This window comes from Bos indicus x Bos taurus, chromosome X (assembly GCF_003369695.1).
Source record: "Bos indicus x Bos taurus breed Angus x Brahman F1 hybrid chromosome X, Bos_hybrid_MaternalHap_v2.0, whole genome shotgun sequence".
Lineage (NCBI taxonomy): Eukaryota > Metazoa > Chordata > Mammalia > Artiodactyla > Bovidae > Bos > Bos indicus x Bos taurus.
In genome coordinates, this window is record NC_040105.1 from 22,223,145 (window position 1) to 22,242,144 (window position 19,000).

General features: G+C 42.6%; 1 protein-coding gene across 2 annotated transcripts in view; it reads left to right on the forward strand.

The window, feature by feature from the left end:
• The first annotated feature begins 487 nt into the window (after positions 1-487).
• Positions 488-19,000, forward strand: part of PDK3 (pyruvate dehydrogenase kinase 3) — an 82,639-nt gene continuing 64,126 nt past the window's right edge. For both annotated transcript variants that reach the window (XM_027533591.1, XM_027533592.1), the window contains exon 1: positions 488-1,127. In XM_027533591.1, the coding sequence (XP_027389392.1) occupies positions 1,022-1,127 (106 nt within the window). In that variant the 5' untranslated portion in view covers positions 488-1,021. The remainder of the gene's footprint in view (positions 1,128-19,000) is intronic.

The following is a 19,000-nucleotide window of genomic DNA, read 5'->3' on the forward strand; positions in this document are numbered from 1 at the left end:
ATTAATCCTGTCCAATGATGTTAGGGGGCATTCACGGGAGGGGGGTAGGGGTAGGGACGAAATGAAGTGTCAGTGACCTTATAGTTGACCCTGTCCACTGCTGGTGGTGGTGGTTGCATGAAATTGTGACTTATCAATTAATCTTACCCAAAGGTGTTGGCCCATGAAGGAGCGTGGGAAGGGAGGGTTGGTGGGAACCAGGGGCGGTGAGTCACGAAATAGGGAGGCACTGACCTAACAATCCCGTCCGAAGGTGAAGGGTGGGGGCGGGGGGGGGGGCCACGAAACAGAATCAATGACGTTATAATGAATTCCGTCCAATGGTGATGGGCAGGCAGAAATCCGAACCAGTGAGTTTATTTCTGCCCAACGGTGGTGATGGTGGTGGTGGGCATGAAGCAATCTCTATAATTAAGTGGTAAACAGAAAATGAAAACGTATCAAGATGCAACGAATACCCTGAAGTCAAAGTCAGCTGATCCAGAGAGGGCTTCCCGGAAGAGATGCCTTCGGTAGAGAGGGGCCTTGAGCAGCTCGTAGGATCGGATTCCGGGCGAGGGCTTCGGGTCTCTTCCCAGTCTCCTTGCACTTCCGCCACCTTTCAGCCGCGGAGGACCTAGCCCGGGACGGGACCCGGGTCAGTTGCACTTGCCGGGCTTGTTTGGGTCCCAGGAAGAAAGGAGGGACGCACCGGCGCCGGGCTGTGCCCGGGCGAAAGAAAGCCAAGGCGCCAGCGGCCAATCAGCAGCCAGCGCGTGCGGCCGCGCGCCCCTCGCGCCCCGCGTACGTGCGGCGGCCGGCTCCGCCCCCGTGGGCGGGGCCTGGGAAAGCCGCGGGCAACCGGCCGCGGCTAGGGAGCTGCTGTGCTGCTGGTGCTGCGGAGGCTGCACCAGCGGCGCGGAGGCGGAGGCGGAGGCCGGGGTGCGCGCTTGGCGAACGTGCCCAATCCGCGCGGCTCAGCTGCACCGGTCCTTGCGGCCGCCTGAGCGTCTCGGCCGGTCTCTGCGCTGCCGGGGCGAGGATGCGGCTGTTCCGGTTGCTGCTGAAGCAGCCGGTGCCCAAGCAGATTGAGCGCTACTCGCGCTTCTCGCCGTCGCCGCTCTCCATCAAGCAGTTCCTGGACTTCGGTAAGTGCGGGGCCACGGTCCCCACGACCCCAGGGTGCGGAGGCGCTACCTTCCGGGCCCACCGCTGCGGGTGTCCGCGGCCTCCGGGCAAAGTCCGTGGGAACCACGGGCGGGGCTCCGGGGCCTCTCCCAGAGGCTCGGATTTGGGGGCACGGAGGGGTAGGGCCTGGCACCCGCACACCCGCCGGGGGCTCACCCCGACACACAGAAACGGTGTCTGAGGAGCATCAACCCGGGCGGCTGGACTTCCCAAACCTGCCGTCGTTAGCTTCCAATCTGCTTGACACAGACCTCCGGGCCATTAAAACTTCGGAGCGGAATGTGGGTGGCTTTTCAATGGTTTTATGTTTAGGTCGTTGGGTTTGTTTTTTGTTTTTTGTGTTTTTTTTTTTTTGTTTTTTTTTTTTTTGCGTTGGGTAAGACCTGTTTAGAAACGCCTTGCGGTCGAATAAATTATGCAATGACATTTCGTTCCTTTTCTGCTCTAAGGTGCTCTGAGGCACCACCTAAGGCGGCCGGAGCGGCCGGACTCGAACTGCTGTCTTGGTGGTGTTCTGGTAAAGCAGTTGGAGGCCTGGGCTGCGAATGCCTTAGATGCTGGGGAAGAACTGACGTGTGGGCTCCTGGCGCCAGAGCAGGGTCAGGTGCCACACCTTTCGTCGTGCCTCTCCTGCGTCCCCTCGCTTCTCCCCTGTGCGGTGGGCTGGTGGGTAGCTTCCACGACGTGAGGTGCGAGCACAGAAGACCCTGCCCCCAACCTGCCTGAGGCCTAGCTGAGATGGGAATAGTCCACGACGTTCTGTTAAAACTGGACCGTGTTTCCCCAGAGTGGTGCCGGTGCAAGCACGTAGGGAATACTCACAATTGCTGAATGCGGGGCAGCTGGTTGTGAAACACGTGAAAGTGATAAAACCGAAGTGCGCAGCCAGGTATCGAGTCAGAGCAAGGCATCCTGGAAGGGAAAGAACATGGAGCAGCAGAGATGTTCTAAGCTCTCAAGGGAGAATAACGGGGCAGCTTGTCGTTTAATGAATCTTAGGTAAATGTCAAGAGATGATGTCAGGTGGGCATAAAAACCCAAGTGCAGAGTAGGTAGCACTTTTTGTGGAGAGCCAGAGCACCGTGTGATGTTCACAGTTGGGATAGGACGAGCGGAATTGGTTAGTTGAGACCAAATTAAATGTTAAGAAACCAGTTTGCCAGCAAATGATGAGGGAAATCAGAATTCGGTGATAGGTGAACCTTTGCATCTTAAACTTCTCTCCCAGAAGCTTTTCATTAGTTTTACTTTACCATCTCTGTCACTTGTGAGAAGTTTAGAGGTTTCAGGCAGAGCCCCCGCCCCCTTCAAAGTTTAAAAAGAAAATGTCTCTGTTGCTATAAATAGCACGTTTCCATCCCTAGTATGTGGCTTAGAGAGAGTCTGAAGGTATCCACTTTTCAGTGGGGTAAACTGAGACAGGTTAATTCACAATAACAGACATAAAAAGAATCTAGAGACTCCTAGTTCCCTCCTTCTACTCTCCCAAGTTGAAGTGATAGCCCTGGTAGCTTGGAGACATTTTGACTGATTTATTTCTGTAGCAGCTCCTATCTACCACATTAATAGGTGTTCTAGCAAAGATGTTATTTGAGGAGGAAAACCACAGTGGGGGATAGTGTTATTGTGGAAAACCCATGGGACCATTATCTGGAAAGAAATGTTCTAATTCTTGCTGTGCCAGTGACTCAAGAGCCTGCTGGCCTTGGCTGAGGGACTGAATTCACTGGAGTTCATTGTCCTCCTCAAGAACACATGTGGGTTGTATAAGGTCATCTCTAAAGCACAGCTCCGAAACTGTGTGATCCTAATTTCAAAGGAAGAGGGATGAGCTTTTTACAAAGAAATTACCAAATCTTTGGATAGGTATTTCCCGTATAAAGCTTCTGACCTATTTGGGGAGTAGTGGAGGGGTACTCTAATCTCGGATAATGAAAGAAGCTTACTAACTGAAATCTTCCTTATAAGGAAGCTCACAGAAGTGCTATATATATATAAGATTGTGGTGGAATTTGCTAGAAACTCAGGCCTCCTTTGTAATGCCCAGAGGTGAATCAGGTGGCAGGCAACCTATCTTTAATGACAACAGTAGACAGTTATCACACAAAGAGGCCATTTCAGCTTCTACCATTCTCTTGGTTCTTCCAGCCCTGGATAGCAGTCTGATATTGGCAAGTGATGTGGGAGTTTGAGAATTTAGAAGGGGTGTGGGGGTATTTTTAAGGAGAGAAGGCACAAGAGTTAGGAGGCTTTTATGGCCCAGAGTGATTGGAGCACACGGCAGGGGAGGGCCACCTCAAATGCTAAAGGCCCTGGGTGGGGAGCAGTCAGCTTGGGGTGGGGGGACTGTGGCAACCTACCTGCCCCCACCCCATATGTGCTGGCTCCAGAAAGGGAAGCTGATTGGCACCAATTCAATATATTTTAAAAGACGCAGGGCTCAGAACAGATGCTGGACCATGTCGATCCACAGGCTGCCACTTGGTGAACTTCGTGACTTTCCCCCTGGCTGCTTTACAAATGGGACCCGAGTTTTTGACTAGAATACCTGGACTGGAGAGAGGATATACTCGGAATTTCACGTTTAGAGTATTTGTGACAACCACACTGACAAATTGTGGTTTTTATGGGCACAGAAATAGCTTTATTATGCGAATATATCCACACTAGTAAATAAGATGATCTTCCTTGTTTAAGAAGGAAGGCTAAAACTGCATGTTACTGCAGAAGCACTGATTTTATTTGAAAGGAGGATTCCTCAGTCTCGGCGCTCTTGACATTTTTAGGGGTGGGGCAGGTGTGGGCTCTGTCCTGTGCGCTGTGGGCCTCCCAGGCCTCTACTCACTAGATCCAGTAGCACCCACCACTCCCTTCACCCTTGAGTTGTGACAGCCAACATGTTTCCAGACAGCACCATGTCCTGCAGGGGAGCAAAATAAATCAGTCTCTGTTGAAGACCACTGCTATATAAAGCATTTAGAGGCATGGTTTTCATGCCTGGGCCCCATCCCCCAAACTTTACTATAAATGTTATGGGGGGGGGTATAGAGCATTGGTATTTTGGGTGGTTCTTCAGCATCACCAGGGTTGAGAACCACCAGTTAAGATGATCTTCTGGATCTGGAGTTGTCCCCCTTTGATCTGTGGGTCTTATTTCTCTATGCCTTTTGAGCTCAGTCTTTACTTAAAACATGGCCTTTCACACACTTAGCAACTGTCACAAGAATAGCAGGTGTTATAAATGGATTATGAGTTTATAATTGCAATAATGCAATTCCAAAGGGTGTGATTAAAAAAAAAAAAAAGGTTCTTTTTGGTCTGAGATTATAGTTACATGGTTCCAGATTCAGAAGGTACAAAACGACATAGAAAAGTCAGCTTCCAACATTCGTCCACTTGCCTCCCCATTTTAACATAACTGGCAACTCGTAATACTTTTGTCTCTACCTTGCTTTTTACTTAATTCCTCAGACGACTTTCCATATCTATAACTGCAGAACTTCCTTTTTCTTTTTATGGCATCTGAGAGTTTGTATGATGTACTATAGTCATTAGCCAGCTCCCCGTTGATGGCTAGCAAGTTGTTTCCAGTCTTTGCTGTGACAACCCATGCTACAGTGAATTATTGCATCCGTCATTTCATGCACGTGTGAGTATTTGTATAGGGCAGATTCCTCAAAATGGGATTTCTACATCAAAGGCTATGTGCATTTGAAATTTGGATCACTGGGTCTCCCGCCTTGCAGGCAGACTCTTTACCGTCTGAGCCACCAGGGAAGCCTTGAAATTTGGATAAATATTGTTAAATTGCCTTCCATATCAAGGTTGTCTCTTTATCCTCTCACTGGAAGTTTCTGCGAGTACCTGTCTTCCTACAGTTCTACCACATGGTTGTCAAACTTTTGATAAGTGAAGAAGGGTATCTCGATAGAATTATTTTCTGTTTGAGTAAAGAAAACTTTTAAATTGAAGAGTAGTTGATTTATAAGATTAGTTTCAGGTGTACAGCATAATGATTCAGTATTTTTTATTGAGTCAAACATTAGCTTTTTATTACGGAAAATTTTAAGCATACACAGAACTAGAGAGAATAGTATGATGAATTCCTGGGTTCATTATATTGATCTCCATGTGCTGTTTGGCTCTGGGTGTTGTGTGTATGTGCAGTCTGTTAGATTTTCTTGTCAGTGTCATGCTTGTTTCAGGAGAAATTGTTTTTCTGCCCTAAGATCATAGTTTATCCTTTGAACTATCTGTTTTTTAAAGATTTGGTAGAATCTACCTACAGAACCTTTTAAACCTAGTGTGTCTTGGGAACTATTGCTCTTTGACAGGTTTCTCTAGCCTGTGGTATTGATCTGTATAGATTTTATGTCTCTGCTAGAGTCCATTTTGATTTATTTCTCTAGAAAATTATCCTAGTCATCAAGGTTTTAAAGTCAGTTTGCATAGCTGAGATAGTAGTCTCTTAGTCTTAATTTTCTCTGTGGCTGTTCCCCTTTTATTCCTTCTATATTCCCCCCCCTCCCCTCTTTCTTGATGAGATTAGTTGTTGATTTATATGATTGGATTCAGTTCTTAGCTTTATGACTTTTGTTTCCTAGTTCATTAATGTCTACTTTGGGTTTATTAATCCCCCCTGATCTGCTCAGTGTTGTTATTTTTTTCTTTTTGAATGGGAAAATTCATTTCTTTGTTATTTATTTCAGTATTTAAGGTGACAAGCATTCCTCTGAACACTGCTTTAGCAGCTGATATGTATAGTATTTGATCCTGTTTCCCCGCAGCTCTTCTTCATCTTCATTTTCTTAAGTTAACTAAGAGTTATTAAATTTCCAGTGTAAATGTACCCTGTATTCTCATTTTGTTGATGTGTAGTTTTGTTGCGTTGTGATCAGAGAATGCTATCTGAATCATTATTTCTTTAATTTCTTGATTTTTGTTTTGTAGTCCAGTCAGGGCTCATTTCTTGTCATTGTTCCTTGGGAAGCAAAAATAAGGTTGTGTTCTCTTCTTGGGTTACAGGGTCTGATATATCAAATCTGCTGTATTATGTTATTTGAATTTTCTATAACCTTTGTTTTTTTTTTAATTTACTGGGCCTGTCATGGGCTAAGAGAGGTTCGAGTCTCCTAGTAATACGATTCTGTTTCTCCACACATTGCCTATGATTTTTGCTTTGTGCCTGTTAATGTTACATTTGCCACATAGATAGCCTTAACTGTCATTGCGAGATACACCCTTTAGGATACAGAGTGCTATGCTTTTACTAGTTCAGTGCTTTTTGGTCTTAAATATGCAACTTTATTTGACATTGAGATCTGGAGCCCTTTTTTCCTTGTTTTAATTTTCCCGAAACTTTCTGAATTACTTTGTTTTAAATATTGTCTTGAAAACTTAAAGTTGGGTTTTGCTTTGTGAGCCAGACCATTTCTTTATGTGGCTAAGTTCAACCAGTTTGTATTAGTTGATATGACGGATCTATTATCTGTAATGATAAACGTCTATAATTTCCTTGCATTTTCTGTCTTTAATCCTTTAATTTTATACTGTGTTATACATTTTGCTTTGGTTTTTTTATGTTTCTTTTAGTAATTAGGTTTGAATTTTTGATTCCAGGGATTATCTTTCTTTGTATTTCGACCTTTTTTGTCCAGTTTTATCACCACTAGCCACTTGAACCTATTGAGCTCTTGAAATGTGGCTGATGTGATTAAAACTGGGAAACTGAGTTGATTTAATTTAAGTTTAAACTTGATTCAGTTAATTGGAAAACTTTTAAGTATGTTTAGAACAGTTTAAATATGTGAATCTACCTGAACTGTAAATTTGATGAAATCTAATTGTAGGCCAATTATTTCTGATAGAAATTTAGCCTGTGAATTGAGATCTAAGTATAAGGTGAAGTCGCTCAGTCGTGTCCGACTCTTTGCGACCCCATGGATTGCAGCCTAAGAGGCTCCTCTGTCCATGGGATTTTCCAGGCGAGAATACTGGAGTGGGTTGCCATTTCATTCTCCAGGAGATCTTCCTGACCCGGGGATCAAACCCGGGTCTCCCGCGTTGTAGGCAGACGCTTTACCATCTGAGCCACCAGGGAAGTATAAGGTATTGGATTTCAAAGACAATATAAAAATAGTGAAATATCTCAATATACTTTTGTATTGATTCCATGTTGAAATGGTAATTTTGGGAGCATTTGCATTAAACAAAGCATCAAAAATCTCACCTGTTTCTTTTTATGTGAAGTTTAAAATGACGTGTGGCTCACGTATTTCTATTGGACAATAAGGCTTCAGACTGTATGTATTCCTTATTAAGAGTAATAGACATATTACATTTTAATGTTCAGAATAAACATTTATTGATTTTATATCTCAGTACAACTTTTACTCTCTTTTCCCCCTATAAATCTGGTACTCTCAGGAATTTTGGACCAATTAACTGTCTTTAAATGGCAGTTCATGTTATGGTGGTTCTTTGTGATATTTGCAAAAGCCCGAGGTCTTCCTATTAAGTGGTTGTTATGAGTTAAAAGTTCTCTTAGTGGTGTAAGAAAAGGAGAACTTGGACTGTGCAACATAACTTAAAGGTAGAACCTTCTGGATCTCAAATGTGTTCCTAGGAAATGATTCACATTTTCACCTGGACATGCTTTTCATCTTTCAGCTTTACCCTGTCCTCTTCTGGTTCCTTCATTAATCACTCTGATCCTCTCTCTACAGACCATCTGTTTTATTTTCCAGTTCCTTTGCCCTTGTCTTTTGCACAGCCACACTTGTGTTAAAGATATTTGCTTCTGTTACTTGATTTTACTCTAAACTGTCTCTCTGTGGAGGGTGGGCACTCACCTCTTCTCCATAACCTCTCTCAACCTCAGCTGTTTGTTTTCTACCCTGAGTGGGCGCTCAGTAAGTGGTGATTATTGACTCCATCTAAAGGTTATTAAACATCATGTCGCTTTAATTTAGTCAGTGGTTATATAAGTGCAAACTTCTAAGGTCCCCATGTTTAAATATAGCATCTCTGAAATCCGCCAGAAAAGAGGTTGTCTGACAACTCTGCCTTTTCACAGAAAAGATTTCTACCATAATTAACACTGGTTCTGCGAACTTTGGAGCCTTCAGCTATTAGGAGGCAGCAGCCAGTTTCCCTGTTGGACTCTTTTTGAGGTTCAAAAGCCCAGCTACCTTCTCTTTTCCTTGAGAAGGTATTTTAAGGTTCCAGTGCCCACTGAAAAGTTGACTTTGCTTCCAAATGACTGCTCTTTGAAAAGCCTTGGGTTTGTAAAGTCATACTTCTTAAAGCCTGATTACTACTGGGGAGGAGAATGGATTTGTCTCTGGTTTTCTGTCAGCAGTCAGGCTATTCTGCTCTAAGGCGCTGCCAAGAATTCGACTCACCTGTTAGAGACGAAAGCCAGTGATTCAGAATTGAAAGGGGACAAGAACAATTCCATTTCGGGGACAGATATCTAATGTGGCTTAATGCATGTTGCTGCTACTGCTAAGTCACTTCAGTCGTGTCCGACTCTGTGCGACCCCATAGACGTCATGGGGTCAGTATTTAAATTTAAAGGACAAATTGACCTTTTGGGCCCTAAAGATCTGATATGACTGGATTTCAACATGGTTTATGAGACTCTGAGCACTTCAGGTGTAGTTCCGGCTCTGATTGTTGTCTTGGCAGTTAGGTATGCTTCCGAAGGGGGGGACAGGTCACAATACCGACCTACGGATGACTGAGTGGTTTCCTCCCATTAAACCTCGGGAAATTGATCGGGTTGTTGGCAAGATTTGGGAAACCTTGGTCTTATTACTGGATGGAGGCAGAAAATACCACCATTTTTCCTTTTCATTTTGTGTGCGTTCTGTTAACTGATATTTTGCTTCCATGATTATCTGATTCCAGAATTGGGCAAATCCTTTTTTTTTTTTTCCCCTTGGAATGCTATAGTCTTAAGGGCCAGCTACCTGTTTTTGTCTTACAGTTAATAGACTTCATTTTTAAGAGTAGTTTTAGGTTCACAGCAAAATGGGCAGAAAGTAGAGGGAACTCCCATACCCACCTCCAAAAATAAAACGTCCTCACCATCAACATCCGGCATCAGTGTGGGCCGTTTTTTACAACTGATGAACCAACACTGATCCATCATTATCCCCCAAAGTCCATAGTTCCCATTAGGGTTTGGTCTTTATGTTGTGCATGCTCTAGGTTTTGGCAACACCTATTTTTGTAAATAAAGCTTTATTGGACCACAGCCATGTCCATTCATTACATATCATATGTGGCTTCTGAACCTCTGCAGCAGCACAGTTGAGTAGTTGCCATGGAGACTGGCCCACAAAGCCAAACTGTTTACCTTCTGGCCCTTTACAGAAAGTTTGCAACCTCTAAGTTTGGCTCCCTGTTAAAGAAGTGTGCTGTGATTGCTCTTATTTTGCATTTATTTTTATTTATTTATTTATTTTTGTTGTTCTTGTTTAAGCTCTGTTTGCCCTGCTTGCTGCTGCTGCTGCTGCTAAGTCGCTTCAGTCTTGGCTATCTGGAGGGTGACTTTGGGATAGCTAAGGTTCATCCAGGTGATCGGTGGCTTAGCTCTAGGATCTGTGCCCCTGTGTGGAATTACCACGTGAAAGACTTCGAGGGATTGTATAGCTTTAATCTATAGGGTTGTCCCCAGAGTTGAAGTGTACTGGTTTCTCTGCAGCCCTCCCAAAATGAGGTTTTATGACTTTGTGTAATAGGTAACGTAGAAGCTAAAAGTTTTGTTTTTTTTCCCTTGTGGGTTTATTTTGTTCATTTTGATGTGTGTAAAGTGCCCTTGACCATTTATTCACCGGGCTCTGGTTCAATTCAGTCGCTCAGCTGTGGCCAACTCTTTGCAACCCCATGGACTGCAGCATGCCAGGCCTCCCTGTCCATCACCAACTCCCGGATTTTACTCAAACTCATGTTCATTGAATTGGTGATGCCATCCAACCATCACATCCTCTGTCATCCCCTTCTCTTGCCATCAATCTTTCCCAGCGTCCCGGTCTTTTCAAATGAGTCAGTTCTTCACATCAGGTGGCCAAAGTATTGGAGTTTCAGCTTCAGCATCAGTCCTTCCAATGAATATTAGGACTGATTTCCTTTAGGATGGACTGGTTGGATCTCCTTGCAGTCCAAGGGACTCTCAAGAGTCTTCTCCAACACCACAATTCAAAAGCATCAGTTCTTTGGCACTCAGCTTTCTTTATAGTCCAACTCTCACATCCATATATGACTCCTGGAGAAACCATAGCTTTGACTAGACGGACCTTTGTTGGCAAAGTAATGTTTCTGCTTGTTAATATGCTGTCTAGGTTAGTCATAACTTTTCTTCCAAGGAGCAAGCATCTTTTAACTTGATGGCTGCAGTCACCATCTGCAGTGATTTTGGAGCCCAGAAAAAAAAAAGTCTGTCCGGGCTCTGGAGTTTTAATCATTTGTGTGAACTCCCTGTGTCTACTTTGCACAGTAAGCTATTGTTCTGTGTAACTATTGTTTCCTATTGTGCTCTCTTCTTTAATAAAATAACTATCAAAGTATACAATTAAAGGCTTGTGAGAAGAATATCATCTCTAATTCTTTATTCATTTTTTGTGCCGTAGGCTTACAGCTTTTGCCCATCTATTTACATATGTTGACAATGAATATGTTTCCTTTTTATTTAGTGCACAGTCTGAGTTTTAATATACTCAATCATTTACAATGCTTTTATCATGGTCAGATTTATCACCTAGAGCAGTATGTAAATTGTTACTAAATCCCTCTGGAATTCATTGCCCTCTCTGCTGGGATGTTTGCAGTCAACTCTTACTCAGTTCTGCTGTTCATTTGCACAGCAGCAATGATCAAGACCCTGTATCTTTCTCTCTCGTTGCTGTTTTGTCACAGAGTAGAATATTTATAAATTCTCTCCAAAAGGAGAACTTGCTGATTTCAGCTAAATATCATATGCTAACTTTTGCCTTGTAATTTCTGGTAAAATTTGGTGATGGCAGCTCCTTGTCTATTACTTGAGATTCTTGCTGTTCTTGCCCACTTAATTCTTTTTGGTAAATTAGCTAACTTAGAGAAAATGTGTTAAGGGAACTATAATGGGTACCTGGGAACTATGAATGGGTATCTGGCTTCATTGAAGCTCGCCTGAAAGCATCTTCAGGGAGCCCGTTTCACCATATTTGTGGCAGAGCTGGATTTGATTTCCTTCATATCCCTTGAGGATACCTCCTTTCCCAGTCAGTGTCTCATCCTGTCGGAGATGATTCTTTCTGCTATAATAAATACCACAAAAACTACAGTAAGCTATTTGTCATATGTTACACAGGTTGATGTTTATATTCCTTGTGATTGAATATTTGGGGTTCTAACTTGGTAGATTATTTCCCTAAGCATCACCCAAGTAGTTGGGACTTTTTCGTTTTTAGACTTGACCTCTGATTCCACTCCATCATTTGGGTCGTGTCACTGTTTCTTTCTTACTAGGGCATGGAGGTCAGTGTAGAACAGTTGTCACTCTTGGGAATAAATCACTATGTATCTCTTTTAACATTTTCTCAAGGCGTGAAGTTAAGTATCCCAAGAGCTATGTAACATGCACATCTTTTCCCAGCGAATTACTACATTTTCGTTGACCAGAGCAGACTCAGGGTTTACCCGACCCTACCTTGGATCTGTCCTAGAAGAGTACAGTGTTTGGTTTCCTCAAGCTTGGTAGCAGATATTCCTTAATACGTGACTGTGCACTTTGTATAGATTTGGTTAATTTTTCCTCTTGCTTCTGAGGTGAAGTAAAAAGCATTAAGCAGAAAGTTTTGCTGTATTAACATTCCTGTATCGGTCCTGTCATGTGCTCCAGTGTGCTCAGTTTCCTAGGAGGCTGAAACAAAACTCAAACAGGAAAATAGAGACTAAAAATAGATGGGTCAGTGAAAAAGTTGGGGATGCTCAGCCACTGTCTTAGCCTGAGGAGGTCTTTGGTTTATCCTGCTGTTGAATTTTCTGTGATTAGATACTGGTCAGTGAATCTCAGCCCTGAGCACTCCTGAGAATTATCTGGGGAACTCCTAAAACCAGTGCCCTCTGCCTGCCCCCCTCCCCACCACCAAAAAAAACCCTGTAGACGCCAATAAATTAGTCTCTGAGAGTAGGATCTAGGTGCTGGTATTTTTTACTTACTGGTGACTATAATGTGCTTCCAGTGTTAAGAACTGTGTTAGATCTGTTAAAATTTTTGCCCAAGAGCTCTGAAACACTAAGCGATAAAGTCTTTGAGTGCTGAAGGTTAACACTTAAGATGTTTAGGAGTCCATCAACTTTTGTTTTTTTTTTGACTGTGCCATGCGACTTGTGGGATCTTAGTTCCCGGACATTGAACCTGGGCCCTGGCAGTGAAAGCACCGAGTCCTAGCCATCGAACCACCAGGGAATTCCCAGGAGTCCGTCAGCATTTGTCAAGCTTTCTGAATTCAGAATGAAGTGGAAACTGAGAAGCGTTGCGGAATCGTTGAGGCATTGTTGCTGCCTTTGAAGGGCTTCTAAATGAATGAGAAGTTGGGACAAATACGTCAGTATATATCAGCTAGCCAGAATGTTTGCATCCCATGAGTTTGTGGCATGCTTTCTCTACCTCTCCCTTGGAGGTTTGTGTAATAGAGGTGGTTTCTGGGTATACGTGAAGTGTTAACCCAGGTGTCCTTTTTTTTTTTTTAAAGATTATTTTATTTTTTGACTTCGGCGGGTCTTTGTTGCTTTGCGTAGGCTTTTCTCTAGTTGTGGGGGCAACTCTCTGTTGTGTGTGTGGCTTCTCATTGCAGTGGCTTCTCTTGTTGTGGAGCACAGGCTCTAGGTGCATGGGCTTCAGTAGTTGTGGCTCCTGGGCTCTAGAGTGCAGGCTCAGTAGATGTGGCAATGGTCTTAGTTCCTCTGTGGTATGTGGGATCTTTCCAGACCAGGGATTGAACCAGTATCCCTTGCATTGCAAGGTGGATTCTTAACCACTGGACCGCTAGGGAAGCCCCTAACCCAATTGTCCTTTATCCAAAGCATCGTTGGAGGCTTTGTTTCTTTGTGTGTGTGTGTGTGTGTGTTTGTGGAAAACAAATGTAAATATATGTATGTACTCTTTTTCTTGATTTCTAGCTCTTTTTCTTGGCTACTCACTCCTAGCAATGCTCTCTCCAGAGTTGTCCCAGATTGTACATTAGGCAAGGTTGGTGCAGGATAAATAATTGCAAGGTGTCTAAATGAAAATCTTATCCCCATAGATTGATTCAGTGGGCGCTTGAGCTTAGAGATCCCCTGTCCAACCTCCCCAGTTTTACACACAAGAAAGGCAGTGTACCAGGTAATGAAGAGGCTGCCCACAGCGCCAGCTCCTTGACCTAACATCTTGGCTACCTCTTCCAGAGGGAGCCAGAAATTATTCTTTCTAGGAGGCGAAGGGAACTTCCCTTTGCATACCACTTTTGACCAGACACAGTAGTAGACAGATGGAGCTCAATTCCATCCAGGTGAAATAGATGTTTCCCTCTCTTGAAGGAGGACACTGGAGCGTAGATGATTTAAGTATCTTACCTAAGCAAAATTAGGAGCAAAACCACAGTTAAAATTCAGGTAGATTGAGCTTTTAAACGTACACTTTTTTTCTTTCAATATAACATACCATTTTTTCCTACCTAATGTACTGTTAAACCCCAGTGCAGTTCTTTCTAGCAAACAGTCTCTATTAGTAATGCTGGGGTTTTGTCTAAATTTGTTCTGTTAAACAATCAGGAAATTGCATAATCTCATGTTTGTCTAGTGTTATCACTTTGGAGCCATCAGATTGCTACCTCCTTCACTTACTTACACTTCATTCACTTTATTTACTTATTCGAAGGACCCACCCTTGTTAGTGTGCCTGTTGTCTCTCTCTGGAAATACCATAACTGGTCTGTGTGGACTTGTACTCAAAGCTTGATTTCCATTGCCTACCATGTGTGTGGGCTTGGACAAATCATTTAATCCCACTACATACACTTCAGTGTCCTTTTCTACAAAATGGAAATGATAGCATTGAACCATAGGCCTGTGGCACCCGCGAACTTGAAAAAATGCCCCACAGCTCATGGCTCGTGGTTTTGTTGTGGGAAGTTAGTGACACAGTGTTTCCTGGATGAAACCAGCTTCCTGCAAAGGGAGCTCTTGACCTCGAATGTTAATTATCTTCAAGTTTGTTGGCTGAAGGTCCCAGCTCTGTAAACTAATCATTTTCCAAGAAACATAGTGCTTTTAGCGTGACTGGCTTTGAAGCTTCTTCATTCACTGAAATGGTTAACTTAAGGTTTTGCCTCAGTTAACCTCGATGATGAGTACATTGTGACCTTGACTTAACTGTTCCTGCTTCCATGACAACAAGACATTCCTTAACTCACCATCCACTGTTAGGACTAGATCCTAACCACACCCCCCCCCCCTCCCGCTTCTGGAATTAAAATGACGTGAATCTGGGTGGTGACTTTGGCTGTGATTGTTGCTCACATACTCCAGCCACTCTATTTGGGAAGTCATTCTCAAAATGTCCCTCTGGCCCGACACACCATACTGCCACTTTATTATCACCTTCCTGTCTACCTTCTGGCTCTTCCTCCCCTAACTATAAAGATTGGAATACTCCCAGGCAGATATAGAGAATGAAGTGATCATCTATTAAAGGAATTTACCATTACCAGCAAATGTTATCTTGAACCCCTGAATTTTATTTGCTATTGTAAGTTAATACTGAAACTTACTAGGTATTTTAATTTTCAGTGCTCATCAGGAAATAGTAAACACCTGCAATGTGCCAGGTATTATGCTGAGGAATCCTGAGATCCACGGGACATAGAACTGAGTGACGAGGGCTGATGGGAGAGGGATTGCCCAAGCCAAGGGCAGAAATTGTGGCCCTGTGGTGAAATGTACTTATAATTTGGTTTGACCTTATGGCATAGAGAGGGGCAGGTTTCTCACTAATCTGTTCGTGTGTTTGTGTGTGTGCACTCAGTCTCAGTCGTGTCCAACTCTTTGCGACCCTATAGACTGTAGCCCATCAGGCTCCTCTGTCCATGGAATTCTCCAGGCAAGAGTGGGTTGCCATTCCCTTCTCCAGGGGAATCTTCCCGACCCTGGGATCAAACCTGCATCTTCTGCATTGGCAGGCAGATTCTTTACCACTGAGCCACCTGGGAAGTTCAAGGACACATGTATTTTAAGAGCCAACAAACAAGATCTCTAGAGAGAGAGGATCAAGGTGCTAGTTGATGTCACTCACTTTCCCTCAGCCAAACACAGATCTCCTTCAGGGAAGGATCCAGTAACCCTCACCTACCTTAATTGAGAACCTCGTCACAATCACCCTGCACCCTCTTGTCTTACAAGAGCATCAAAAACATTTCATGAAGGTAGTATGGGCCTCAGACCCCATTAGGAAGATCCGCATACAGTAGCATGTTCTGTTTGAGATTTTTTTTTTAGAATACACTACTCTGGTAGGGTTTTTGTTTTTTTTTTAAGTAGAATGGCTCTAATTATAGAAAGACCTTTTTCAGACGACTGCTTTTTTCCTTAAAAACTTTTTTTCATTTTTAAATTGAAGTATAGTTGATTTATAATGTTGTGTTAATTCCTGCTGTACAGAAAAGTGATTCAATTATATATGTATGTATACACACATATATACACACACATTTTTCATATTCTTTTCCATTACGGTTTATCACAGGACATTGAATGTAGTTCCCTAAGCTACACAGTAGGATCTTATTGTTTGCATGAGTGCTCAGTCATGTCCGACTCTTTGCTACCCCATGGACTGTAGTCTGCCAGGCTCCTCCATAGAGGACAGACTGTAGTCTGTCCATGGAATTTTCCAGGCAAGAATACTGGAGTGGGTTGCCATTTCCTTCTTCCAGGGGATTTTCCCGACCCAGGGATCAAACCCACGTGTCCTGCATTGCCAGGCGGATTCTTCACCACTGTGCCACCTGGAAAGCCTCCATTCTATGTATAAAAGGTTGTATCTGCTAACCCCAACCTCTCACTTCATCCCTTCCCCAACCCCCTCCCCCTTGGTAAACACCAATCTGTTGTCTATGTGAGTCTGTTTCTACTTCATAGATGGGTTAATTTGTGTCATATTTCAGATTCCACATATAAGTCATATCAGATGATATTTATCTTTCTGATTTAATTCACTTGGTATGATAATCTCTAGTTGCATTCATGTTGCTGCAAATGGCATTATTTCATTCTTTTATGGCTGAGTAGCATTCCATTGTATATGTGTATTACATCTTAGTTATCCTTTCATATTTCAGTGGACATTTAGGATGTTTCCATGTCTTGGCTATTGTGAATAGTGCTACTATGAACATAGGGATGCATGTATCTTTTTGATTTATAGTTTTGTTTGGATTGCTAGATCATATGCTAATTTTATTTTTAGTTTTCTGAGGAATCTCTGCACTATTTTCCATTGTGGCTGCACCAGCTTATATGCCCACCAACAGTGTAGGAGGGTTCCCTTTTCTCCACATTCTGCCCAGCGTTTGTTATTTGTAGACTTTTTAATAATAGCCATTCTGACCCATGTGAGGTGGTACCTTATTGTAGTTTTGATTTGCGTTTTTCTAATAATTAACGATACTGAGCATCTTTTCATGTGTCTGTTGGCCATCTGTATGTCTTCTTTGGAGAAATGTCTGTTTCAGTCTTCTGCCCATTCTTGGATAGGGTTGTTTGGTTTTTTTTGTTGTTGAGTTTTAAAAACTCCTTTTAATGACTGTGTATTTCCCCATGTAAATATGCAATATTGTAATTTACTTGACTGTTCCCTTATTATTGGATAATTAGGTTATTCACAGTGTCTCTCCCAAACCAAAATTTTTATTTCGAAAATTTCAGACCTTAGAAAAAATGATAACAATACAGTTAACACCTGTGTCTAGCACCTAGATTTATCAGCCACTTTACATATTTGCTTTTCAATCTCTTTACCCTTCTATCCATCCTACTCCTATGTTTCTTTCCTCTCCATAAACACCTTTTTGGCCAAACCACTTTGATAGTAAGTTGCAGGTGTAATGACTACCTCTAGATACTTACATATTAGGTTGGTGCCAAAGTAATTGTGGTTTTGCATTGTTGAACTTTGCCATTTGATATTGGAATGCATTCTTAAATAAATGTGGTTATGTTATACATCATTTTAATGTTCATTTCTCGATTTGTTTTTTTGCTAATGACATTACTTGCTGTGTATTTTATATGTATTTTAGACTATGGAAGTGATTGATGTTAGACAAAAAGCAAATTCGACCACTTTTTTTTTTTAACATTTTATTGAGGTATCGTTGACTTACAGTGTTTCAGGTGCACAGCAAGGTGATTCAGTTATACATATACACATTTATTATTTTTGAAATTATTTTCCATTATAGGTTATTAAAAGACATTGACTGTAGTTCCCTGTGCTATACAGTAAACCTTTATTGCTTGTTCAAGCAATTTTCTTATTTGAGTTCAAAATGGGTCGTAAAGCAACAGAGATAGCTTGCAACATCAACAATGCATTTGGCCCAGGAACTGCTAATGAACATACAGTGCGATGGTGGTTCAAGAAGTTTTGCAAAGGAGATGAGAGCCTTGAAGATGAGGAGCGTAGTGACTGGCCATTGGAAGTTGACAACGACCAATTGAGATCCATCATTGAAGCTTATCCTCTTACACCTATGTGAGAAGTTGCCAAAGAACTCAACATCAACCATTCTGTGGTCGTTTGACATTTAAAGCAAATTGGAAAAGTGGAAAAGCTTGATCAGTGGGTGCCTCGTGAGCTGACCACAAATAAAAATACTGTCGTTTTGAACTATTGTCTTATCTTAACTTACTCTATGCAACAGTGAACTATTTCTCAATCAGATTGTGACGTGTGATGAAAAGTGGGTTTTATACTACAACTGGCCATGACCAACTCAGTGGTTGTACCTAGAATAAGCACCAAAGCACTTCCCAAAGCCAAACTTGCTCCCAGAAAAGGTCATGGGTCACTGTTTCGTGGTCTGCTGCCAGTCTGATCCACTAGAGCTTTTTGAATCCCAGCGAAACCGTTGTATCTGAGAAGCATGCTCAACAAATCAATAAGATGAAGGGGCCTGGTTCTCCACAATAATGCCCATGTCGCACAATCAACACGTCAGAGGTTGAACAAATTGGGCTGTGAAGTTTTGCCTCATCTGCCATATTCACGTGACCACTCACCAACCGACTACCACTTCTTCAAGCATCTTGACAACTTTTTGCAGGGAAAGTGCTTCCACAACCAGCAGGAGGCAGAAAATGCACGGATTTTTATGCTACAGGAATAAATGAACTTATTTCTCATTGGCAAAAATGTGTTGATTGTAACGGTTCCTATTTTGATGAATAAAGGTATGTTTGAGCCTAATTATAATGATTTAAATTCACAATCTGAAACGCAATTACGTTTGCATCAACCTAATATAAGTATAAAAAGTGTTCTCCTAATATCCATGACACAGTGATCACACTTGGGGAATGTATCATTGATATTATAACGTAATTGAAAATTCACATTTTCCCTAATGGCTCATGGCTCCTATATTGGATAGCTGGGGTCTAGAGCCTACTCAGGAGGCACTGTGACCTCCAGAGGGTCTCCTACCTTAGTAAGGCAGCACCAGGGATACAGGGCGGGAGTAACAGGTAGAGCTGGCTGAATGAAAACTGGAGAATGAACCAGAAGTATGAAAATGAAGGGTTACCT